The following is a 26134-nucleotide window of genomic DNA, read 5'->3' as shown; positions in this document are numbered from 1 at the left end:
GAAGATCCCCTGGAGTAGAAGATGGCAACTCACTCCAGTATTCTTGCCTGGGAAGTCCCATGAGCAGAGGAACCTGGCAGGCTACAGTCCGTGGGGTCACAGAGAGTCAGATGCTATTTGCATGCATGGATGCCTCAGTATCTTGGTCTGTAAGATGAGGACGGCAGACCAGACTCACCTGATGGTCACGAGGGTTCACGGGTCAATGTTTTAAAGTTATTTCATGGGTGACTAGTGCACGGAGTGTTCCCTCTGCCCTTTTCTGTTGCGCTGGGTCTTCGTTGCTGCAGGGGCTTTTCTCTAGATGCGGTGTGCAGGCTTCTCATTGCTGTGTTTTTTCTCGTGGTGGAGCCCGGGCTCCTGGACTCATGGGTTTCAGTGGTCGCAGCACTCAGCTTCAGTCATTGTGGGGCACAGGCTTAGTTGTGGAGCAGTACTGTTTACTCCCTGGTGTCAGGACTTATAATCTGGATGACAAGGGAGGCTGATAAAAGATGTCTTCTCCAAGATACTCCTTTTCATGATTCAGATGGCTGTGTTTTGAAAATAGTGCCTCCATTAGCAATTCGAGTGACAGCTACATTGTTACAGCAGGTTGATCAATTTCCCAAGATATTTTATTCCCTTGCCACAAGATGATGCTGATGGCTGGCACCCTTGTCTGGGACTTAACCATGTCCTGAGCATTTACAAATCTGTTAATTCATTAAATTCTCTCAGCAACCCTTGGAGATAAGGACCGTTACTATTTAAGAGTTAAGGAAACTGAGGCACCAAAGAGTTGGTTTAGAGTTATACAACTATCATATGGCACAGCCAGGTTCTAACTGTTTCCTGCCTGGTCCTTCCTCACCTCTCCAACTTCATCTTCTACTGGCCTCTCTGGTGTGGACCAGTCGAATGGCTTCTGCTCCTTGAACATTCTGCCTCAGGGCTTTGCGTAACTCTTACCTAACCCCAGCTGTCATATGTGTGTGTGTTTGCAGCTAGAGCCTGGATCAGAAAATAAATTTTTTTTTTCAGTGTTTGGGTAAAACAGATATGACTTTAACATATATATGTAATACATGTAACTATATGTGTGTGGGTTTGTGTATATTCTTCTTTCTCACAGTGATCGCTTGCTTTCTTATTTTTAAATGAAGAACTTGAGCTTTTTTTTAAAATTTTATTTATTTATTTGGCTGTTTGGGTCCTCGCTGCGGCACGAGGGATCTTCATTGCACCATGGAGGATATTTCAGTGCAATGCAAGGGCCCTCTAGTTGTGGCATACAGGCTCGGTTGGTCCACAGTAGGTGGGACCTTAGTTCCCGATCAGGGATTGAACCAGCATCCCCTGCATTGCCAGGCAAATCCTTAACCACTGGACCACAATGGAAGTCCCAACGATTGCTTTCTTCTACCGATTTAAATTGTGTTCATTTCATTTGTTTGCTCTAGGGGCCTGTCCACCAGATCTCTCTTCAGGGTTTCCACTGGGGAATTTGACAAAGAAATGGGGTCCCAGAGTCTGAAACCAGAACCTTGACAGAAAGGGGTTTTCTGTTCCTTTCGTTGGTTGAGAACTTGGACCGTGTTAGCGGTACGGTCTTGTGTGAGGTGTCAGGGTCACTACCAGCCTGGACAAACCCCGGTGATCGGGTTGAGTCAGTGACCGTCTCAGATGTCCATCCTACAGGCTGGACTGGGCCACGGATTAATGCCCCTTCTTTCGGAACACAGCCTCACCCTTCCTTGTTCTGCCCTAGATAACCAGTTCAGGATGTCCATCCTGGAGCGGCTGGAGCAGATGGAGAGGAGGATGGCAGAGATGACCGGGTCGCAGCAGCACAAGCAGGGGAGCGGCGGAGGCAGCAGCGGCGGGGGCACGGGGAGCAGCAACGGAGGCGGCCAGGCCCAGGTGAGTCCTGGAGGACCGCCGCCTTCCCGACGTTCCGCGCTGCACTGGGGAGCGAGGCAGGCGGCCACAAGCCGCTTCTCTTCTGCTGGCGTGCTTCCTGGATGAGGCGAAAGGCAGGGCCGGGTGCTTGTAGTCCTTGTGCTTCTGGGTAGTTAAGTCTGTTCAACAGGGAAGAAGCCTTGGACTGCGGGCCTTCTCAGTTGTTCACCTTCCTAAGCTTTAAATCACCTACTGATCTCAGAAGTCACTGCAGTTACCTGCCAGCAGGAGGGAGGGCATCCAGCGACAGGACAGAGGCCAAACGATGACTCAGATCTGCTGGGCTCAGAGTCCAGTTAGAACCTATTTTGTATCTTGTGTTCTATCTCTATCTTAAGTATAAATAGAAACCGTAATTGAATTCAGTAATTCATAAGACTTTTATAAACTCCGGGAGTTCAATCGGAACAGGGCGCAGAGAAACTGTGTTTGTGCTTTTTCAGTAGAGAACAATAGAACAACGTTATACATTCTGTCACTGTCACAGATGCTTTTTTCATCAATTCCATGAGGGATGAATTAGTGTTGTCAGGTACAGGGAAATCACCAAATACTAGAGTCCTGGTAGTCTTCAGAGTTTTATATCAATTTCTTGTAGGAGCTTCATTTTGGGAGAGTCTGCTAGGTAGACATTTTTTTTTTCCCAGGAGACTCTAGAATAAAGGTAGAGGGACCGATGGGGTTTATCACCTTCCCCAATGAGTCATTACCTAATTCTCCTTCTTTCCCTTCAAGATGATGATTTTCCCTGAACGCTCACATTTTTAAGTGAACATTTTGAGTTTTATGAGACTTGTAATGTCAAAGTGTTAGTAATATTTTTAGTAATAGATGAAAACAAAGCATAAGGTACCACCACCCTCCCAAAAATATCAACCTATTTTGGAAAATTTTCTTATTTCTCACCTGTCTTCAGAAATCAATGGATAAGGAAAGACTTGGCACAAAGTAAAATATTAAGGCTTCTTGTCCACCTGATACAACTGTTTTATAAAAAGAAGTAAACATTGTTTACTATGTATCTCATGGCTAAAATAAGAGAGTCCCACAAAGCCCTTTTTCTTTCACTGGCAAAGGCTACAGAAAGGGACTGGAGTGTAATGTCCATTGTATAGATCAGTTGTTTGGCCCCTGGCCTGTTATTTGATCCCATATTAACTGCTACTGAATACTCTTTCATCAGTTTAAGTTGGCGTCAAGGAATATCTCTCCACTTTATGTGATAGAGATGTAGCTGGTCTTGTTAATGCAAAAAAAAAAAAAAAAAATTCCTTTTGTTCCTTACCTGGTGACTTCCACGTGCCCCGAATGCGTCTGCCTGGTATATACAGAGCAGCCCTGCCTCGGTCTTTTGAGTCAAGGCCATTCTGCAGCAGGTCAGGGTTGCCTGACTACATTCCTCTAACATGTCATGACATTTCTAGTGAGGGTGACATTATAGCTGTTTTCTGGGTATTTAAAAAATTTTTTACAGGCGTCTGTTTTCCACATTAAAAAAAAACAAACGGTGAGGAACAACAGTATTTCATGGGGTTCGTTACTGGACAAAATAACTTAAAATAATGACCAGAGACAGGACCTCCCTGGTGGTCCAGTGGTTAAGACTTCACCTTCCACTGCAGGGGGTGCAGGTTTGATCCCTGGTCAAGAAACTAAGATCCCACATGCCTCTCGGCCAAAAAACCAAAACAATAAAACAGAAGCAACATTGAAACAAATTCAATAAAGACTTAAATAGTCCACATCAAAAAAAAATCTTTAAAAAACACCAGAAATTAGAATTGGATCAGAGTGCCATTTGTTTGGGAGAGAGGGTGTGAAACATAAAATTGTCACAGAGGGGATATATATATATATATATATATATAAAAACATACAGATGATTCACTTTGCAGTACAGCAGAAGCTAATGCCACATTGTAAAACAATAAAATATACCCCAATAAAATATACACCCCAATAAAAAATTTTTAAAAAGAAAATATTATAGACAAATACAGATGGTATTTGAGGCTAGTAAAATGTCATTTGTTTAGATGCTGGGGATTCTGAATAAAATTTCATTAAAAAAAAAAAACCTATCACAGAGACTCAGATAAACTGTTGAGGTTACTAACTTTGATTTTATTTTTCTTCTTGTACAACTTCCCTACAACGAAGAGAAGAAAGCCAGGTGGCTAAAATGAGTGAATTTCTCTTTCCCATGTGCCTCTGTTGTTGTTAGTACTGTAATAACACTTGAATTTGGAAGTCTCTAATGCCTTCCCCAGTCTCTTTTTTGCTTTCTATAAAGGACTGGATTATTCCTGGATTTTTTAAATTTATTTTTTCAATTGAGCTATAGTTGACATATAACATCATATTAGTTTCAGGTGTGCAACAAAATGATTAAGCATTTGTGTACATTGCCAGATGATCACCATGATAAGCCTAGTTAACTTCTGTCATCACACTTATAATTTTTTTCCTTGTGATGAGAACCTTTAAGATATGCTGTGTTAGCAACTTTCAAATATGTAGTTCAGTGTTATGTACTTTAGCTGCCATACTGTACATGACATCCCCAGGACTTATTCATTTGATAACTGAAAGTTTGCATCTTTTGACTCCTTCACTATTTTTCCCACCTCCTACCCTGCACCTCTGCATGTAACTATTAGTCTGTTCTCAGGATCCATGAAGTCAAGAAGGCTTTCTGTGTATGTGTGTTTGGTTTTTGTTTAAGATTCCACATATAAGTGACATACATTGTATACATTATATACCTGTCTTTCTCTCTGACTTATTTCACTGAATGCCTGTAAGGTCCATCCATGCAGTTGCAAATATATCATTGGATATTTTAAAGTTCTTCTTTAGGGAGAAAAATCCCCAAGTGACAGTTCTTCTCCAGAAGGAGCTGGGGAGTCAGTGGTCCAGGCAGCACCCCCTTAACCCCACTTCCCTAGAAGCATTAAGAAAGTTACCTGCTTCGCTTTCCTCTGCCGGTTTCCTGTCTACAGTGTTTAATTACATCACCCGAGAGGCTAGGCCACATTTTTGTTTGTTGTTTCATAGTATATGCTTTCCCTGACTGGATCAGCACGGAGTTCACAATCACACTGTCAGCTGCAGTAACAGACTCTGATGCCCGTAGAGTTGTGGAAGATTCCTGTGTGCCTGGCTGTGGGTGTACCGCTAAGCTGGGCTCAGCATGTTCTGTCTCCCTTTCATGATGTCTCCTTATCTTCAGTTCTATGCTTCCTGTTTTCAGTTGCTAATCACAAAGAGTTTCTCCCCCCTCTGGCATCTGAAGGCTGACATGGTGGTGGGCCTTTGGGCCTCCAGTCATTGGAACACATGCTGTCTCATTGCAGTGCGCGTCCGGCCCCGGGACGCTGGGCAGCTGCTTCGAGAGCCGCGTGGTTGTCGTGTGTGAGAAGATGATGAGCCGAGCCTGCTGGGCAAAGTCCAAGCATCTGATCCACTCAAAGACTTTCCGTGGGATGACCCTCCTCCACCTGGCCGCTGCCCAGGGTTACGCTACCCTCATCCAGACCCTCATCAAGTGGCGGTAAGGCCGGTGTCCTCCTCACCCATCAGGAGGCACTTCTCTTAGTGTGTCCACTAGTGGACGGAAATCTGGCCATTCAGGGAGGATGGGATCCTCACAGCAAAGGAGTCTCTCTGAGGACAGTTCCACAAAGTTCTGTGAACTTCTGCCCAAGAAGTACTGAGCGAGATGCTAAAGTAAACTTTGGACTTTTCATTTCCTCCTGGCTCCTGGCAGAACAGAGCATCCAAACCACCTAGGAAACCCGGGACTTTGTTTCTTCCCATCAGGAATGTTGGCTGCCCGCTTTGGTTTCATCTCTGTGGGTTTTATAATGTTGTGGTATTTTTTAACTTTGATTCTCTGTGCAGTAACCTGTGATGCTCTCTGTTCCAGCACAAAGCATGCAGACAGCATTGACTTGGAACTGGAGGTCGACCCCTTGAATGTGGACCACTTCTCCTGTACTCCTCTGGTAAGAAATGGGTTCATTTGTTCCCCAAACTGTTCTTCTGGGCTGGCATAGGGATATGCCTGGCTCCCTTTGTGTTCACCCTTGTTAATACATGACATATATCGGAGCCACTTTGTAACGGAAATGTTTTATGGCACCGTTGAGATTGCTGCCAAGGACCAATTTGTCAATTGGCAGCAGTGGCAGAAGTCAAATAGGATTTTTTTTTTTAACTCATATTGAGGAAGTGCACTCTCTCTCTGTTTTTTTAGATGTGGGCGTGTGCTCTCGGGCACTTGGAAGCAGCTGTCGTGCTGTACAAGTGGGACCGTCGGGCCATCTCTATTCCAGACTCTCTAGGAAGGCTGCCTTTGGGAATTGCCAGGTCGCGGGGTCACGTGAAGTTAGCAGAGTGTCTGGAGCACCTGCAGAGGGATGAGCAGGCTCAGCTGGGACAGAACCCCAGAGTTCACTGTCCTTCAGGCGACGAGCCCAGCACGGAGAGCTGGGTGAGCCAGTGGCACAGCGAAGCCATCAACTCCCCAGAAATACCCAAAGGGGTCACTGTCATCGCAAGTACCAACCCAGGTGAGAGTCCTAAATGGTGACATCTCAGCACTTGGCGGATTCCCCTTTTGTTGTCATGCCCCTACCCTCGGAAAAGGCTGTAGGATGTTCACGTACATTTAAGGGTTTGGGGTTTTCTTTTCAGTGTTTCTAGTTTTCCTTTTAGCTGTTAGAATGCCCAGTGCTTCCCCCAACCCTGTTCGCCCATCCCACCCCTAAAACTGTGGGGAAAAAAAAAAACTATGTTAATGTGAGAAAGAACTACAAATTTTGGAGGAGGATTATTTGAATACAGTATATACTGCTGGGGAATAAGTAAACGTTAGGTATGCGTCTTGAGTTCTGGCTTTGCACTCTGTGTCTCTCAGGCATAGAGAACATGTTAATTCTTTAGCATTCCTCACTGTACCATCTGTCCTGACTGTCCTTTCTACTGTACTTTTCAGAGCTGAGAAGACCTCGGTCTGAACCCTCTAATTACTACAGCAGTGAGAGCCACAAAGATTATCCAGCTCCCAAAAAGCATAAATTGAACCCCGAGTACTTCCAGGCAAGGCAGGAGAAGCTGCTGTCCACTGCACTGAGTCTGGAACAGCCAAATATCAGGAAGCAAAGCCCTAGTTCTAAGCAGCCTGTCCCCGAGACAATCAGCCCCAGTGAAGGATTGAGGGACTACAGCCGGGAGATCTCCCCTCCCACTCCAGAGACTGCAGGATTCCTCCACGCCTCTGCATCCCAGCCGGTAGTAAAATGGAACCCCAAAGATCTTTACATTGGTGTGTCTACAGTACAGGTGACTGGAAATCCGAAGGGGACCAGTGTAGGCAAGGATGCAACACCTTCACAGGTGCGTCCACGGGAACCCATGAGTGTCTTGATGATGGCTAACAGAGAGGTGGTGAACGCCGAGCTGGGGTCTTACCGTGATGGCACAGAGGGTGAGGAGTGCCCACAGCCCGTGGATGACATACAGGTGAGCGTGGAGAAGGTAAGCTTGCAGGGGCTGGCCCGTCCACCCGCACTTCCTTGATCTTTACTGCCAGTTTCCTAGAGGTCTTGTTATTTTCTCACCAGTGACTGATTCAAAGTCTGGGCTTATGTATAAGACTAGTGGACTGTCTTCTTCATTTGGGCCACTCATGAATCAAACATTCTGAACTGGGCCTGAAAACCAGGGACTGAAATATGCTTATTAGAAATGTCAAGTTAGTAGATAGTGTTAAAACAGGCTCAGGGTTTCTAAGTCACTTAAAGGGAGGGGTAGAAATTTTGGCTCACTTGGGAAAAATTCAGAAATTGGTAATAAGGAAAAAAAGCAACAACAAAAATAATACTCTGAAACGTAATATTATAGGAATATGTTCAAACATGAGTCATTCCCACTCTGGAAACTGTTAATTCTATTAAAAGATTCTCAGACTGGATAAAAAGAAAAGGAAGCAAAGTGTATTATATACTATTTGTAAAAGACAGAATTAAAATGAAGCAGAAAGGATGAAAATGAAGTGACAGGTGAAGATGTAACAGGCAGAAGAGTATAAAAAGAAAAAAGACAAAAAGTATAATTAAGGCAAATATTACATATATACAATTTATCAAAAAGATATGACCATAATGAACCATTGTGCACCTAACAACGTAGTTTCTAAATATTAAAGCAAATAAATACAAAGAAATGTGGTACCAGAACCACAATCATAGTATGACACTAACGCAACTATCTCAAAAGTTGTCAGCTGAGGTACATGTGAAGAGAAAATGAAAAAAATTGACAATACAATTAGAAAGTTTGATTTAGTATATATACTTAATATATGATTGTATAATTATGTAGATGTTTGAATACACATGGTAAATATACATATCATTGTTCTGAGATATCCAAGCGCATTTGTGAAAACTGCTCATATATTAGAACCCAAGGGGAATTTTAATAAAATTCCAATGTCATTTGAATAAAAAGCCCTAAAGTCATTTAAATTTCATTGCCTTTTGTAGGTGTCACACTAAGAAATCATCTACTTGGTATCTCAGAGTATTGCACTTACAATGTTAAGGTGTTCTTATACTAACCCAGTTTTATGAAATAGAGAATTTGGGAGAGGAGTGATTACAGATAGTTATAACCTTTAGTCTCCAGAAATTCCACTTTTTAATATTTTCATGGGAAAAGAATCAAGGTAGGACTTACTTCCTCCTGTTTGAGTCACCAATCAAGACGGTCAATGTAGGAGGAGAAGAAAAGCTGTGATATTTCTTCCCTAAATGTTTTCATTTGTATTCCTGTTACAATTCTTTGTTGACAATATCGAAAATTACCCAAGATAAGTATTTTTTAACAGTTTTATTGGGGTATAACTTACACACCATAAATTCATTTATTTTAAGTGTTCAACATAATGAATGTTTGTGAGTTTGCACAAAATTCACAGTCATCTCAAAAGTCCCGTTTAGAACACTTCCTTCTCCCCACAGAAGTTCCCTGTGCCCCTTTGTGGTCAACCTCTGCCCCCATTCCAGCCCTATGGATCTGATTTCCCTCCCCTAGAATTTTGCTTCTTGAAATGTTATATAAATAGAATCATAAACCATTACATTCTGTGTCTGGCTTCTTTCAGTCAGCATAATATTTGTGACGTTCACGCATGTTGTAAGATAAGCATTTAATCATCTTTGTATAGATCATTTCTGAACATTTTCAGTTCACTTAAAAACTGCTGTATTTCAACTTCCAACTTCAAGAGATGTGCAAGAAAACTTAAAACCAAGCTCGTATCTCTGATTCTAATCGAATAGATCTACTCTAGACTCATTGTGAGGATTCCTAAATGTATGTTAGGAATTTATTTTGGGATGCTTGTGTCAGCAGCCTGACTCCAGTGGCTTAATAAGAATGTGGTTTCTTTTTCTTGTACAAGTCCAGAGGTTTGGTGACTCAGTAATGCCATCAGGGACCTGGATTTTTTTTTTTCCTGTTCTTTTTGGCTTTTCTCTTCACTCCTGTTGCTTTATGATCATAATGTGACTTCTTAAGCTCGGCTGAGGTCAGAGCAGGAGAAGAGGGGCGGAGCTAGGTGCATCGGGCACCTTTCACCGGGAAAAGCACAAGCTCTGCCTACATATCTCCCAGCAGACTTGTGTATAGTCTCCCTGTCCAGAGGCTGGTCACAGATCCCTGCCTTGGTGCAGGAAGGTGGGAAACAGAAGAGGATCAGGACGGGTGGCTTATCTTAATCACCAGCTGTCCCCTGGGCTTTGGCTCTTTGCTGCTCTCTACAAAACTAGGGTTCCCTGGGCAGGACAAAGTGAGGGGGGTGAGCGTAGTGGTCAGGTGGGAACACACTCCAGTATTCTTGCCTGGGAAATCCCATGGACAGAGAAGCCTGGAGGGCTGCAGTCCATGGGAGTCACAAAGAGTCAGACACGATTCAGCAGCTAAACAACAAGTGGTCAGGTAACCAGCCATATCACTATAATTACATGACCACGTCCTCTAGAACTGCCCAGGCCTTAGTATCCTTAATCAGTTGATCCCAGCTGAGTGTAGAAAGTAGGCATAAGCCAGATATTCTCAAAGACTTAAGGTTTTGGACTGAGCTGATTTTTGGAGATCCTCAGATCTGGGATTTCAGCACATGTGAGTGAATCATGTAAAACCTTTAGGTAATTTCAGAGGGCACTGGACTGACATGTAAGCTCACCCTCCTTCACTTCTCTTTCCCAGGTAGGGGGTGGGAGGTAGGCCTGGCTGGCTTCTAGGGCCCCATCCTAACCTGAGTGCTCTGTGACCTCCGGGTTCCAGGTGAACATGATGACCTTGGCAGAACACATCATTGAAGCCACACCTGAGCGGATCAAGCAGGAGAACTTTGTGCCCATGGAGTCCCCGGCGTTGGAAAGGACAGACGCGGCCACCATTAGCAGTACCATGAGCTGGCTGGCCGGTTACCTGGCTGACGTAGACCATCTGCCAAATGCTGCCCAGATCAGGTCAGTAAAGTCCATGGGCCTCTCCCCAGGGCAAGTTCCTGGATTTACCTGGAGGCGCAGGAGACCCATTGGATCTGAGGAGATCTGGGTAGTGGATGCCCTTATCAAGGAAGGAAGGAAGCATTGGATGGATTCCATTGCCTCTTTCAAGGACCTCTCTCTTCCTCACCTCTGCTGTGATTTTTCTTGCCACGGCAGAGTGTAACGTGTCATAGCATGTTCTCCCCAGTTCAACCGAAGCTTCACGTTGGATAGTGGACTTACTGGGTTTAGTACTTAGCCCAGTACTGAACTCATAACAGGTGCTCAGCATGAAGTTACTAATTGAAGGACACCCGGAGTCTCCTTAGCATCTCTCTGGACTGAGTAGAGGTGTATCCTTCATGATCCACAGTGGGTACCATCTTGTCTCTTTGACCAGTGTGTGATGAATCCTGCAGACCAATCACCAGCCTCTCTCCCTCATGTCTTCTTTTGTTTCAGAAGTGCATATAATGAGCCTCTCACCCCTTCTTCTAATACCAGCCTGAGCCCTGTAGGCTCACCAGTCAGTGAAATAACTTTTGAGAAGCCCAGCCTTCCCTCTGCAGCAGACTGGTCTGAGTTCCTGAGTGCATCCACCAGTGAGAAGGTGGAGAATGAATTTGCTCAGCTGACCCTGTCTGATCACGAACAGAGAGAGCTCTACGAGGCGGCCAGGCTTGTCCAGACAGCTTTCCGGAAATACAAGGTAAAAGACAACAAGAGTCCTAGGAACTTCCCTGGTGATCCAGTGGTTAAGACTCTATCCTAATCACTGCAGAGGGGCGAGGGTTCAAATCCCTGGTCAGGGAACTAAGATCTCACATGCTTTGCAGCCAAAAATAAAGAACTTCTTAAAAAAAAACAAAAAACAAAAAAACAGACAACAGAGTCCTCTTGTGATCAGGGAAAAGTCAGACTCATTCAAACTAAAATATATGCCATTTCTTTTTATTTCTGAGTTTATAATTTGAAATAAAGATTCTACAATTAGGTCACATGAGATTATTAAGAATTGTCAGAAACTTTAGTGGAATAAAACTAACCAGTAATGCGATGGTTATTACCATCTGAACTTACTGTCAGAGTAATAATAGATATCCATTATTTAGTTAATACAAAGTTGACATCGCTGCCACAAGGAATGTATGACCTGGAGTGAGGGTTTCTGGCTGGAGGCCTGGAGACTGATTGTTGGCTGCCCATGAACTCCTAAAATTTTATGGTGAAGTGTCTGTATGTGTGTTTTTGGTGGGCAAGGTCCAGAGCCTTCCACAGTTTCTCAGAGGAGTCTTTGACCTCCCTGGACATGAGTCTGAGCAAAATCTGAGAGATAGTGAAGGACAGGGAAGCCTAGCATGCTATAGTCCATCATGCTGCAAAGTCAAACATGTCTTAGCAACTAAGCAACAACAAGAGGGAGGTGTTATAAGCCATCAGTCTTTGACCCAGAAGTAGAGGACTTAGTGTTGTCTTAGGAAGGACAGAGCAGAGCAACAACTTATAAAGACAAATAGCACAATACCTAGTTCTTTAAATCCTTCGACTGTTGTTTAATCCTCCTAACATCCAAATATGATAGTTCTGTTTAGAAGCCAGAATAGTCAGAAGGTATTCTGTAAATTCATTTTTCTTAATTTATCCTGACATTAGCTTGTCATATTTTGGTAAACCTCAGGTCTCAGTTCTGAGACAGTCAATGAAATGAGTGGTCATTCCATTGAGGTCATGGGAAAGCTGCATTTCTTATACTGTATCATTTTTTCTTTTCTTGCCTTGCTTTCCCCTGAAGGGCCGACCCTTACGGGAGCAGCAGGAAGTGGCGGCAGCTGTCATTCAGCGTTGTTACAGAAAATATAAACAGGTGAGCCAGCTTGTGAATGTGTCCTACCCACACAGCATCCTAACAGGCATGGGGAGTCCTGTGTGATGTTTGGCCGAGAGCACGGCATCCGATGCCTGACCCAAAGACTGGCTTCGAGTCATCTTGGTTAAAGACTGGAGGAAAATGTTCCAAAAGAGGGAAAAAAAGGAAAAACAAACAAAAAAACTGTCTGCAGCTACTGCCACAAAATAATTTTTGTTTGGACTGTTGACCTCTTAGTGGTATCACTTCCTGCAATGTTGGTCTGATATTGGGTCTGAAGTGAGACTCTGTGTGAGTCATTTTGCCTATAAGCTCATTAGTAATTAAAGAGCTTGAGGAGGTTTGGTATGGTGATGGGAGAAGGTAAATGCTGGTTGTTATCATTGACCTTGAATCATACACATCACATAACCTTCAGCCACTTTTCCTTTTTGGCTTCTTCTTACCCAGTGTAAAATGAAGAATTGTAAAAAAATCTTTGAAAATGGAAAGAAGCCCAGAATATCTTACACTGAGCATTCCTTAGTTAAGCGTTGTAAGAGGAGCACCTGAATTACTCTTTCGTTCAGTATTACTGCTTGTGAAATGACCTGCAGGGTCACAGAGCTCCCATCAGACAGGAAGGGAATTGTTCAGAGAACGCCTAATATACCTTAGATCTTTCAGACTCATCATTTCATTTTCTCCTTACAAAAATATCTGAAGTAAACAATTTTATTTCCATTTGGCAGGTGAAGAAGCTGAGACTCAGAGAGATTAAGTAAACATTAGACCTTTCTAACCACCTAGATAGTGATATTAAAAAGTGCCGAATTGCGTTTTGACTGGTTCATACAGTAAAGTTCAGTCCTATTAGTAGAGCCATTTTTTAGGTTGTGCTTTTGGTAGGTCTTACACTTTTGTTTAAGGAATAATAAATGCTGAGGTAGATACCAGCCACACAGAATATCAGGATTCTGTTCTATTATTTCTAAGATTTGTTTGATGCCTCATGTGGATTGCCACTTTCTCAGGTTTCTCTAGGATTAAGCCTTAATTGTGAAGGGAAAGGGGGGAGTGTCTTCAGCTTATAGCCAGTTGAGTTCATGATCCCAGAAAATGAAGGTTTATTGTGTAAACGCTGACACCACAGTCCCTGTTGGGAACCATCCTGGCTTTTGTTTGGCGAGAGGATTTCTTTTTAGCAAGAGCGATACTCAGAATCAGAGTTTCAAGTCTTTGATTACAGCAGGAGTTGATTCCAAAATGTGAGTTTGTTAGTTGTGTTTTTTTTTAATCTCCACCCAAAGAAGTGTTGGCTACAACCAGAAAGATGGAAGGCATTTTAAAAAAAATACTGGCAAATATAAGACAAGTATTTTGGAAGATGAAAGGTATGAATATAGTCAGATTGCCTTTTTTTCTTTCTTTCTTTGGTTGGGCATTTCATTGGTTCTGATTCTGGTTTTTCATTTCCTTCTATTCAGCAATCTAACATTAATCTTGTATTTTCTGTTTCTCCCCCAAGCTGACATGGATAGCCTTGAAGGTAATGACACATCCTAGTCCTCTCACAAACCATTCCACCAGAGTCACAAACCTCACACCCATCACCAACCACAAGAAGGGGCCATTAGGATGGCACGGTCATTCAGTAGGCATATCCCCCCCTCACCCAGCCACCTCACCACAGCACATCTATCCTCTGGGGACCACGTGGTTATGCTGTTGGAGTGGGTTTCAGCAAGCAGTCTTTGGACATTTTCTTGGCCAGTGTCCCATCTAAGCAATCCATCCAAGATAATTACTGTGAACCCAGTGAGCCACCGAGGAAATTTACCTGCTTCCCATTGTGCTGCGCTGTGTCTGCAAGGTTCTGACCATGCAGAGCATGCAGGCCAAGGTCATGGAGACACTGTGGGATGCAGCGCCCTTGTCTTGAAAGACTTTGGGCCAGATGAAAATGTCAAGTGGATCAGATAAGACTCAAGAGGGTTCTTGCAGCAGGGCCCTATGCCTGGAACCTTTTGAGAAGTCAGTTTTTGCCCCTCACTCTACCTCCTACACGCAGAGAGAGACTTAGCTTAGGCACAGGGGTGTTCTGAGGAGCACTTGTCCCTCTCATGGTAAGTTGGCTTCTTGTGAGCAGAGCCCTCGCTTGTGACTTCTGGTCCCTGGAGCCAGAGTCTAAGTGGTTAGCAATCTGGACAGAGCCTCTGCTAACATCTGCAGAACTCTGCGTTTTTCGTGCCTGGCAGGGAAGAGGACTCATTCTCCCTGAGCATGCCTTCGTGCCTCACTTTCCATCTCTGTGGCAGGCTGGCCGGAGGGCGCAGGGACTGGCTCCTAAGTGGTCCCCGGCTCTGGGGCCACCTTCCAGGTTTCATGCTTTACCCCTGTGTTGGTCTGACGAGCATTAATCTTTTGCAGGTTAAAGTGGCTTAAAGGTGTCAGCGTTTCATGATAAGCCTTGTATTTGGGACCTTGTAACTCAGAAATATGTCGTGTGGAACTGCTAGTTAGAAGTCAGATGCTGCCTGCTAAGTGGATTTGTGTTTGGCAGGAATTGGGAAGCATCCAAAAAGGATTAATTAAAAATGTTTCCAAATTGGATAGGAAATATTCATCTTCAACATGTAAAGTTTTCCTGGAACTTCCCTGGTGGTCCAGAGATTAAGACTCCACACTGCTAATGCAGGGGGCACGGGTTCAATCACTGGTTGGGAACTAAGATCCCACCTGCCAAGCAGCTTTGGCCAAAGCAAAAAACAAACAAACAAAATCATTAAATTTTAATTCCTAAATATGTTTTTTCAACTCAAATGTCTCAATTTACTGCTGTTAAAACTTTTTTGCAAGAAGGGTAAGCAGTTTTGATATTTGAGGTGGGGGAAAACACATTTAAAGCAGTGCATTGTCTGAAGGCGACTCTTAAAGTAACATTTTGCCTTTTGGAAAGGTAGGTGGAAAGAAGCCTCATTTGCCTGTTTTATGATGAAAACCAGAACAGAACACGAAAAGAAAGAGAAAAGTAGTTTTCCTTCTTGCCGTCCTCACCCGGGCGGCTCGGAGGACAGCCCACCTGTGTGGCTCCCCTTGTTACTGCTCTGCTTCTCCTTGTGCCCCCACAGTATGCACTTTACAAAAAGATGACCCAGGCTGCCATCCTGATCCAGAGCAAATTCCGGAGTTACTATGAACAAAAAAAATTCCAGCAGAGCCGGCGTGCCGCTGTGCTGATCCAGAAGTTCTACCGGAGTTATAAGAAGTGTGGCAAGAGACGGCAGGCGCGCCGGACAGCAGTCATCGTACAGCAGAAGCTCAGGTGGGTGGAGATCGGGTGGCAGCCAGGAGAAGCCCGACTCGGGCAAAAGAGCAGCCCCTTGCCGATGTGCGGGTCTGTCTGCACAGGGAGCAAAGCATCCTTCAGTGATTTCCTCCCAGAGCAGTCTAGAGGCTGTGTTACCGTAGTTACACCTGTGCCCTTTGCCCAGTTTGGTCCATTTAGCTCCTTCTGTCTCTCTCCACTCCCCGCCCAATCATTCTGATGCCCCATCAGGTTTTAATTTGTATCAGAACCTGCAAGGACCACAGTTCCTACTCAGAAAGGTGGCACCCTAATATAGTCAACTGGGGCCGCCCAGGTGGCGCAGTAGTAAAGAACCTGCCTGCCAGTGCAGGAGACAAAAGAGATGTGGGTTCGATCCCTGGGTCAGAAAGATCTCCTGGGGGAGGAAATGACAACCCTCTCTAGTATTCCTGCCTGGAGAATCCCATGGACAGAGGAGCCTGGCGGGCTGCAGTCCAGGGGTCGCATAGAGTTGGACAGGACTTAGCACACAGTGCGCGGGTGACACGAGACCCAAGACCTTGGAAAAGTAAGTAGAGCTGAGCTATTCCATTTTGTAGAGAGTCATAAAGAGTTTTAGCACTAGAAAATACAGTGACCAAAGTTTAGAAAACAGTAGCCCAGGGACTTCCTGGTGGTCCAGTAGTTAAAAACTTCACCTTCCAATGCAGGGGGTACGGGTTCGATTCCCTGGTGAGCGAGCTAAGATCCCACATGCCTTGCAGCCAAAAAAAAAAAAAAAAAACCCATAAAGTAGAAGCAGTAGGGGTAACCAGTTCAATTTGTTGTTGTTCAGTCGCTAAGTTGTGTCCTACTCTTTGCGACTCCATGGCCTGCAGCCCACCCGGCTCCTCTGTCTTTCACTGTCTCTCAGAGTTTGCTCAGGTTCATGCCCATTGAGTTGGTGATGCTATCCTCTGCTGCCCCCTTCTCCTTTTGCCTTCAATCTTTCCTAGCACCAGTGTCTTTTCCAATGAGTCAGCTCTTAGGTTCTTTATTGAACAAATTCAATAAAGAATTTAAAAATGGTCCACATAAAAAAAAAAAAAAAGTCTTAAAATAATAGCCCAAAGAGAGAATGAATGTCTTAACTGAGAACAGCCCAAACACAGGCAAATGAGTGTCTGTCTAATTCCATTTTCAACAAATCGAGCTTATAAAGACTTGAGGAGTAGTAACAGGATATCTTATTTTCAGTCCTTCCGTTGTCTCCCTTTGAGTGGTGAAAGCATTTGTACTCCCCTCATTCCATCTCTCCCAGTGATGCTCAGACTCAAATCAGTGAGACAGGCTTGTGCTGTTGGATTTGCTACATGAACTGTTGGGTCAAAAGTTCTCTCGCACCACTGACTTGCTTTTAGCTTTCACACACGGAACTTCACAGCACCGTTCTCGTGACAGTAATTCATATTCTGGCTTTTTCAGGAGCAGTTTGCTAACCAAAAAGCAGGACCAGGCTGCTCGAAAAATAATGAGGTTTCTACGCCGTTGTCGCCACAGGTACATTTACCCTCATTTTGACATTTTCGTCATCTAGAAGAATGAAATCACCCACATTGCCTTAACCACTCATAAACTCCTAGGTGAAGCTAACCAACCCCTCGCCCCACAAATAATCAGGCTAAAATGACACCAGGATAACAGAACTCTTTATCTAGGGACAGAGTCGTGAGAACCCTGCTCTCTGTTCCAGACGATGCTGTGTGTGTATTGAGTCACAGGGATCGTGCCAGTGTTTTTCTGTTTTGGTTCGAGGAGAACTTAGCTGACTAGCTTTTCATTCCAGATTTTTCTTCAGCAGTGTGCTCTTCACTCTAAACCCTTACTGTGCTAATGTGTGTCCAAACAGAAAAGACAAAAGTTTCTCTTCTGAAGGAAAGGATGGGAAATCACTAGTACCAAGTTTTCTGATGTAGTTTCCACTGGATAACTTGTGCCCTCTGCTGGTGGTGTCAGGCCTAACACCCTCCATCAACCGATCAATTCCCAGTATTCTGTGACGGGAAACAGGAGAGGTGGTTGGAAGGAAACTGGGCAAGAAAGGACAGGCACCTTGAGAGCTAAACCTTTCGCTCTGTTTTCCCGAGCTTGAGATGCCTTGGTGAAGACTGGGTCCTTGACTCAGATTTCAGGGGCCGGTGAACCGCGTGTTTGTTTTCTTTACATGGGTTAATGTTCTGTCCTCACTTCTGTGACACTGGCCGTCTGAGCTGTGTTCAGACGACTCTCCACATGGTTTTGTTGTTTTTCCATCCATCAGGAGCCATGCAGTTCACAGACCCAAACTTGAAAGCAAGCTCTTTAATGTCTGATTTCTTCCCATTTAATTGTACCCAGAGCCCAAGCTTTCTGGGTGTAGTGTGACTCCTCAGAGGTTTCACTTTAGTGTTTTTCCTCCTCAAATTGTCTGCTTGCTAACTTTGGCAATATTTTAACTCTGAAACTTACTAGGGGTTAATGGGCTACTTGTGTGCACGTTTACTTATATTAACAAAATAATTTGTTTATATGAACACGGAAGGGAAAGTGGACAGAGCTACACATGCACAGTAATAATTAAAAGGAACATTCTTTAGGATATATACAGTGCTCTCTAGCCAGGATTGCTGCCAGGGCAGCTGAGGCACTTTTACCATATTCCTCTGCAGTCCTTTTGCTCTCCACCTGCGGTGATGGGGGTTCTCCCCATGATTAGCTAAGTGATGAGACATCCCATATCAGTGCTCTGAAATAGCAAGTCTTGTTAGAAAATGCATATAAAAATATGGGGCAGGACCAGGACATAATGAAAGGAATTCTCCAGGCCTTACCAAAATCAGTCTCTTCCTTATGATTTAGTCACACCTGCCTTAGAGGACTTGCAGCCAAATCAAGGAGTTGCTCTTCCTTTGGTGACAATACCAGGGCCTTCCCTGTGCCTTTTCCATGCGTGTTCACAGTCTTCTCCCTTCTCCCTCTTCCTCCCGCAAAACAAAAAGCCCAGGAGGATTCTCCCCAGCACCACTGAGTCTGTGGTTAACACTCTCCCAGCAGATTTGATCTTCAAGAAAAACCCCCTCAACATTGCTCTTCCTTAAGCCACATCAGACAAATATGTTCTCAAGTTGAATTCTCCTTGGTTCTTCTGTATCCTCGAACTTTGAAAATATCCATACGTAATGCCTCTTGGGCTTCCAGTTGGTTCAGGGGTAAACAGTCCTCCTGCCAATGCAGTAGATGCGGGTTCGCTTTCTGGGTCGGGAAGATCCCCGGAGGAGGACATGGCTACCCACTCCAGTATTCGTGCCTGGAGAATCCCTTGGACGGAGGAGCCTCGTGGGCTACACGGGGTCGCAAAGACTAGGACACGACTGAGCTACTGAACAACTAATGCCTCCTTGGTGAATGTGAGCAAAGCTGCTCAATACAGTCCTATTTTCTTCTTCTTTTTTTTGGCCTCAACCTACTGTGTTTTCATTGGGTGAACTGAGAGGGTAAGAACTTATAAATGCCCAAAAGTCTGCTTCGTATAGGAGCCTGGGTGAAGGAATGGTTTCACTCATGTTTTTAAGAGTTCTCCTTTTTCAGACTGGTAGAGAAGCATTTCATGAGGATTTTGTCTTTCTTCAGCCTTTATTTTTTTTTTTACCAGGAATAACCTCATGAAGCTAAGAAGAAGATTTGTTATGAAGAGAGTATCAGATTCTGGGTCTGAATTTCTGTTCAGTATTTGGGATTAAACAATGACCTCTCTTGGCTCTTTTTTTTTTTTTTTTCACTTGCCCCTTGATATTCCAGATGTTAGAAAAAATGTGCAGGCAAATTGGAGTAACCTTTGTCTACTAGGCATGGTCAGTATTCACTTTCCATGCCTATATAGTCAATGAAGGAACTTGAAGAAATCCTAAAAATCTATCCTGGAAGTTTGAACTCACTTCCCCTAGAATAAGTGTCACTTTGTTGCTGTTCCATCCAGGATATTGAATATTATCTTAAGAGAGACTATCATCTGTATTGTCCCTTAGAAGCATTAAAACAGGAAATCTCCTATGATGCCCTCTCAGAAAAGGTAGGTAGGAAGTGGCATTGGGAGTCAGCAAGTGTCCCATTTCTTAAGGATTTTACCAAGTCATGTGACCTCAACATTTTTAGACCGAAAAATAAATTGGTGACTTTCCTACATGCTCATTTCACATCTCCCACCACCACTCTCCTTTTCTTTCTTTCCAGAAAAAAAAAGGAACTACTTTATAGTCTTTTTTTGGTTGTTGTTGAAATAAAGCTATTTATAAGATTTCTGTTGTGACCCTCACATGCTAATAGCTCTTTGGTGTTGTTTTACTGTCTAAAGCCCCCTGGTGGACCATAGGCTGTACAAAAGGGTGAGTGTAGCTGCCTGCTAGCCAGTTTATCTTTACCTTCCATTTTCAATATTTTGCTTTTTGCTTGCTTGCATGGGGCTGCAGCCTAGGTATGCCAGTAAAGTTTCACATCCATTTCGAATGAAATAAAATAAAAACTAACCCTGACTACTAACACTGCTACTTTATACAACAGGAGAACAGTCACATACAGACATACATAGATGCATGAGCAGGTGAAAGGCCCTGAAGCCACTCTAGCACTTGGTGGGAGAAGCCTTCCGTATGAAAAAGGTGGCTGGTGGGACACGTTTAAATCTAAACAAGGCTGCAGTAGAAGGAAATCCTTAAGCAAGTGGTAATTGGTGATGAAAATAATCTACATGAAATTCAACTACTTCTGTGTGGAAATTTCTAAAGCAAGAAGGCTTGCTAGGTGATACTGACGTTTTTCTTTTAACTCATCTGTTTCCTATTTAGAGTTACATAGTTTCATTTTCTAACTCTTCCTTTCCTAGTGCTAGGAGGTAAGTCAATACCTAGAGCCAAGCCAGTACCCAGAGCTGTGCTTCCTGAACCGGCCCAGTACGTTCATTATCCAAAAGGGAGTGAACCCAACTTCCAACTTTAATGACAGTGCTGAAGAAAGACAGGGTGGTGTGAAGTGTCTGAAACCTGTACATTCTGTATTACGGTCCCGAGTGGATGTTCCAAGAAAATGTGTGTTTTAAAGAAATGAAGCGGTAGTTCAGTGGACCGTGTGAGTGTCAGTGAGATTTTTAGAATCTGATGCTGATTTGTAAGTATGCACAGACATGACTGTAACAAGTCTTTGCTGTTATTGTTCAGTCACTAAATCATGTCCAACTCTTTGTGATCCCATGAACTGCAGCATGCCAGGCTTCCCTGTCCTTTACTGTCTCCTGGAGTTTGCTCAAACACATCTTAAGTTATAATAAAGGATGTAGCGGGCAGAAAACTGTTTTTTAAAAGCCAGAAATTGAATTCACTAAAATCAGACTTGAATTTAGGTTAACTAGACAACTTTTGTCCTAGAGATAGTCTTAAGATGCATTTAAAAATCTAACATGGCAGAAAAATAAAGTAAAATAAAACATGGCAGTTACCTCTATCAACTCAACTACATCCAACATCCTCCCTTCTTACCTTATGCTAACACTGTATTTAATCACTTACAAGGTTTCTGAGAAAAGATAATGCTTCAGAAATTCCCAAACTTCTAATGTCTTTGGAGATGTTCTTTCCCATATAACCACATTTGTGTTGATGCTAATATTTATTCATTATATTTTAATCCAAACATTCAAAGGCCTTTTAATTAAAAGGCCAGGTAATAAATGTCTGTTGCAATATAGCAGTTCCCCTTATCCATGGGGGACACATGCCACGACCCCGATGGATGCCTAGTGGATGGGTAGTACCAGACCCTAAACATACATACATATATATGCTAGGTTTTCGCCTATACTGACAGGCAGTTCACATATGCAGCATGGGTGTGCTGGACAAAAGGGTGATCCACGTCCCAGGCAGGACCAAGATTTTACCACGCTACTCAGACAGCACACAATTTAAAACTCATGAATTGTTTATTTCTGGAGTTTTCCACTTAATATTTTCAGACCACAGTTGACCTGTGGCAGCTAAAACCTTGGAAAGCAAAACCACAGATAAGGAGAGGATCACTGTATCTAGTTCCGCCATCGAAGCATCAGAACAGCCACAGACAGTCCCATCAGTGGAGAGTCGTGGCTGTATTCCAATAAAACTTTATTACACACATTTGCATTGGGCTGGATTTGGTCCACAGACTGTAGTTTGCTGACCTAGGGTGACAGGAGAATTGAGTTTTTATACATTCTTCCTAAATCAAGATCCCAGGTGGCTCAGTGGTAAAGAATCTTCCTGCCAATGCAGGAGACTTGGGTTCAGTCCCTGGGTCAGGAAGATCCCCTGGAAAAGTAAATGGTGACCCATTCCAGTATTCTTGCCTGGAGAGTCCCATGTTCAGAGGAACCTGGCAGGCTATAGTCCATGGGGTCACGAAGAGTTGGACACAACTGGATAACTAATATATATATATATATATATATTTATATATATATTAGTTATCCCTGTAAAAAGTTGACACTGAAGGAGAAATTAGTTTTTAAAAATGTAAAGCAGCTACATGCCATTGTAAATTTAACTAGTCAGAGCTCTCTAGAATTAGGCAGCTGCTTACAGTTGAATTATTTCAGGTCCCACATGATGGAGCCGGCTCAGAGATTTGAGCAGATTTCTCTGTGTTTGAAATACAAGAGAAAAATGGGACACAAATCTCCATTTCTCTCTTTTTCTATTCCCTTTCACTCTCTGCATACATAGATAATATCTCTTTCCATTAAAAAAAGAAAAAAAAAAAACTCCCAAGAGAACAGATGCATGCCCTAGTATTCAATTTAATTATAAGTGATAGTATCTTGCATGTTCTGTGCAATTTATATAGTTCGCTGCAAGGATCCAACAGTTTAGTAAAAGCAGTTGCTTATGCACTTTGGAAGCTTGTTAGGGTCTGGTATGTTAATGATCCTTTTTAAGAGTACATTTTCTAGAAGTGCTTTTCCATGCCAACCAGAGTCCCCACCTTCATTTCCTGAACGCCTGTTGCATTCTGCTGTGAGTTCCAATAAAACTCCTCCTCATGCATGAAAACTTGGAATTTCATAATACCCCCATCCCTCTCAAGTCTTAGGGGGCTGGAGAGAGAGGAACTGAGAAGCTTTCAGGTTCCCTCCAACATGGTTATTTTTCTCTGATGTATGAATTCCCAGGTGACTCAGTGGTAAAGAAACTGCCTGCAATGCAGGAGACGCAGGTTCAATCCCTGGGTCAGGAACATCCCCAGGAGAAGGAAATGGTGAACTACTCCAGTATTCTTGCCTGAGAAATCCCATGGACAGAGGAGCCTGGTGGGCTACAGTCCATGGGGTCACAAAAGAGTCTGACAGGACTGAGCAACTAAACAAGTTCGTTCCCTTGAACCGAGGAACAGCTTATCTGTGTCTTGTCTAATTCCCAGTAGGATCTTGTGTCCTCTCTGTCCACTGGAGAAGTCGGATGGCCCTTCCTCTGAGTCCCTGGATTAAAGTGGCCCGTGGGAGGCAGGGCTTTCTCTGAGGAGGATTTATATTCCTGGAATTTATGTCAAAGAAGATAATGTACTTACTAATGTATAAAGTAGACCATAGTTAAGGCATTTAAGGTTTACATATTCAGAGATAATAATTTGAAAAGTGAAAGAATGAAATTTCATGGTATAGTGTATATAAAAGGCAATTTGACCCCAACTCCTAATTTAATGAAGGAGAAAGATAATATAAAGGGAAGTGATGTCAGCCATCAGAATTGGGAGCCAGTAGGCTAATTCCAGCAGCTGAGCAATCAGAAAATACCCATTCAAATTATCAGTCTTGGGGAAAGCTAAGAAAAAGCACCAAATGGTCTTCACTGAATCTAGCTCATTTTCACTTAAGTCTTTCCTCCAGACTTCACCCCTAATTTATCCAGTAATTTAAAATGGAGTCATCCAAATCCTAATGCCGTCAGAGGAATTTGTTTTGTCTTGGACACAATAACTATCTATTTGAGAAAGCATTAAACACAGACATTTGAGTCAACAGTTTTAATTATTATTTTCCTAGTTCTTTGAGGTGTGATACAACTTCAGTAAATGGCTGAAGGATTGCTAAGCTTGAAGAAATTTTTTAGTGCACATGCTGAAAATCTGCATTCCAGTTGGATTTTGAGTGTCTTGAACAGGGTGTTATTCAGTGTTACAGCAGAAAACCAGGATGCTTCAGATGAAAAAGAAGATAGAAAACAGCTGAATTACCTAACAGGTTTATTCTCAAGGTATTGAGACTAAAATAGAAATTGCCTTAGACAAATTTCTTCTTTCCCTGATGAGATCAGATTTCTGCAAGAGAGCCTTATAACCTGTTATAGTCCCTGCAGGTATTGTAATCAGCAGGACTCCCGGTATTGAAATAACTAATTTCTTATAAATTGCTGGCCTAGCTACCCATGTTGGATAAAGGTGGGTGAAACCATGCAACTGGAAGGAAAAGAGCCCTGGTTGGAGGAAGAAGAAATAACACTTTCTGATCACAGATTTTTAAACAACAGGTTTTCTATTTGACAGCTGAGTTTCCAAACACTTAACCAGATGCTGCTAGTTATCTTGGTAAGTAGCGTTGACAGCACAGATTCTTGAGAGCAGTCGAGCCAAATATCTGCAGTGGGTCGCTAGCAAGTTCTGCAGGTCACACATAGACTTGTGTGTGGTTCTCTCCACTTTCGTCCAAAGGGCAGCTCTCTAACAATGCCTGCGAGTGAGCTGTTTAATTGAGGAAAGGAACAGAGTCTGTCAGCAACTCAGATGTCTCACTTCTCTAGTTAAACATGGCGTTAGGTGAATTTCCAAGTGGCCCAGTCGGCTCAGGGAGGAGTGAGAGATGAAGGTGGGACGTGGCATCTCATTAAAATCTCTAAAGTAATTCTGTCTTACTTGCCTCTTTTAGGAAATGAATCTTTTGGGAACACAGTGGTGTGTGTTACATTGCAGACAACATGCTCTGTGTTGTTCTTATTGGGCCTCTCTGTCTTTTTCATTTTGCAATCCAAATGAGGTATCCGGAAAATGGCAAGACCTTTCTTTTCCTAAACCCCCCCACGAGCTATTGCAGCTCTCAGAACAACAGGTAACTAAGCAGAAAGCCGCCTCTGGCTGCCCTGTACATTTCTGACGTCCAGCATTGCAAGAATATACCTGCCAAGATCCACTGACTCATGACACATTTCCCTGGCTGAGCATCACAAGTAGATGTAATGAAGCCGCTTTGCCTAATGCTTTACCCATGGAGCCATTGTTTGCTACGAGTTTCTGAAGCAGGCCTACTTCATTTATCCATAAATGATCATGGGACGTCTGATGGACAGAAACCCCGTGGGCTTCTGCTGGCTTTCAATGCTGTTGCTTTTCTTCCTCACTTCAGTGCATTACAGTGCAACGCAGTTTGGGTTGAGACTGAAGCAATACCCTAAAGTGATTATTTTCAGCCTAGAATGTTTGGGGGGTAATCTCAGGGTTGTCTTTAATTTTAATAGCTGGATGGTCACAGGCCAAAGTCTTACTCTTCTAATTACTGTATAAGTCCAAGCCAGTAACACGAGGACCATTTCCCAAGTTATGGGTGCAAAGTTCAGATATGTGATCCTGGCAGCTCTCCTTAGAGTAGCAATCTCCTTGTACCTGCAGAAGCTACAGTTTCTATTTGTATGGTTGTATTCACAATCTCAAGGAAGACTGCTTTGCCTGTCTTCCATGCAAGGGAATTCAGAAGTAAGTATAATTATCACAGGCCTTGTTTTTTTAACATGGACATTATTAGATTCTTTTCTTTCCTCAACCTGAATGAGTCTAACACCTGTAATTCTTCAAGAGAACACAAAACTTAGTAACCCTTAGTTGAGTTTGTGTAACATAATGTAACCAAAGGTTATTGGACATCTGTATTTTCAGTTCTGTAGACGTGATGACTTGGACATCTGTACTGTCAGTTCTGTAGACGTGATGACTTTGACATCTGTATTCTCAGTTCTGTAGATGTGGTGACTTGGACATCTGTATTCTCAGTTCTGTAGATGGGGCAACTTGGATGTCTGTATTCTCAGTTCTGTATGTGATGACTTGGGCATCTGTATTCTCATTTATGTAGATGTGGTGACTTGGACATCTGTATTCTTAATTCTATAGATGGGGTGACTTGGACATCTGTATTCTCAGTTCTGTAGATATGGTGACTTGGACATCTGTATTCTCAGTTCTGTAGATGGGGTAACTTGAATGTCTCTATTCTCAGTTCTGTATGTGATGACTTGGGCATCTGTATTCTCATTTATGTAGACATGATGACTTGGACATCTGTATTCTCAATTCTGTAGATGGGGTAACTTGGATATCTGTATACTCAGTTCTGTATGTGATGACTTGGATATCTGTATTCTCAGTTCTGTAGATGGGGCAACTTGG

At 43.2% G+C, this 26134-nt stretch overlaps 1 protein-coding gene across 9 annotated transcripts in view; it reads left to right on the top strand.

Annotated features, from left to right (window-relative positions):
• Positions 1–26134, top strand: part of LOC122707548 (calmodulin-binding transcription activator 1) — a 659030-nt gene that overhangs the window by 624463 nt on the left and 8433 nt on the right. For 2 of the 9 annotated variants that reach the window (XM_043923109.1, XM_043923118.1), the window contains 11 exons: positions 1751–1902; positions 5298–5494; positions 5870–5948; positions 6200–6515; positions 6941–7467; positions 10297–10484; positions 10968–11214; positions 12298–12369; positions 13880–13900; positions 15483–15676; positions 17126–17200. In XM_043923109.1, the coding sequence (XP_043779044.1) occupies positions 1751–1902; positions 5298–5494; positions 5870–5948; positions 6200–6515; positions 6941–7467; positions 10297–10484; positions 10968–11214; positions 12298–12369; positions 13880–13900; positions 15483–15676; positions 17126–17200 (2068 nt within the window). Of the gene's footprint in view, positions 1–1750; positions 1903–5297; positions 5495–5869; positions 5949–6199; positions 6516–6940; positions 7468–10296; positions 10485–10967; positions 11215–12297; positions 12370–13879; positions 13901–15482; positions 15677–17125; positions 17201–20030; positions 20062–26134 lie in introns of all 9 variants that reach the window. The other 7 variants (XM_043923114.1, XM_043923110.1, XM_043923116.1 and 4 more) reach the window with 7 other exon arrangements.

The sequence above is a fragment of the Cervus elaphus genome, chromosome 14 (assembly GCF_910594005.1).
Source record: "Cervus elaphus chromosome 14, mCerEla1.1, whole genome shotgun sequence".
NCBI lineage: Eukaryota > Metazoa > Chordata > Mammalia > Artiodactyla > Cervidae > Cervus > Cervus elaphus.
This window is presented reverse-complemented; position numbering and strand designations above follow the sequence as displayed.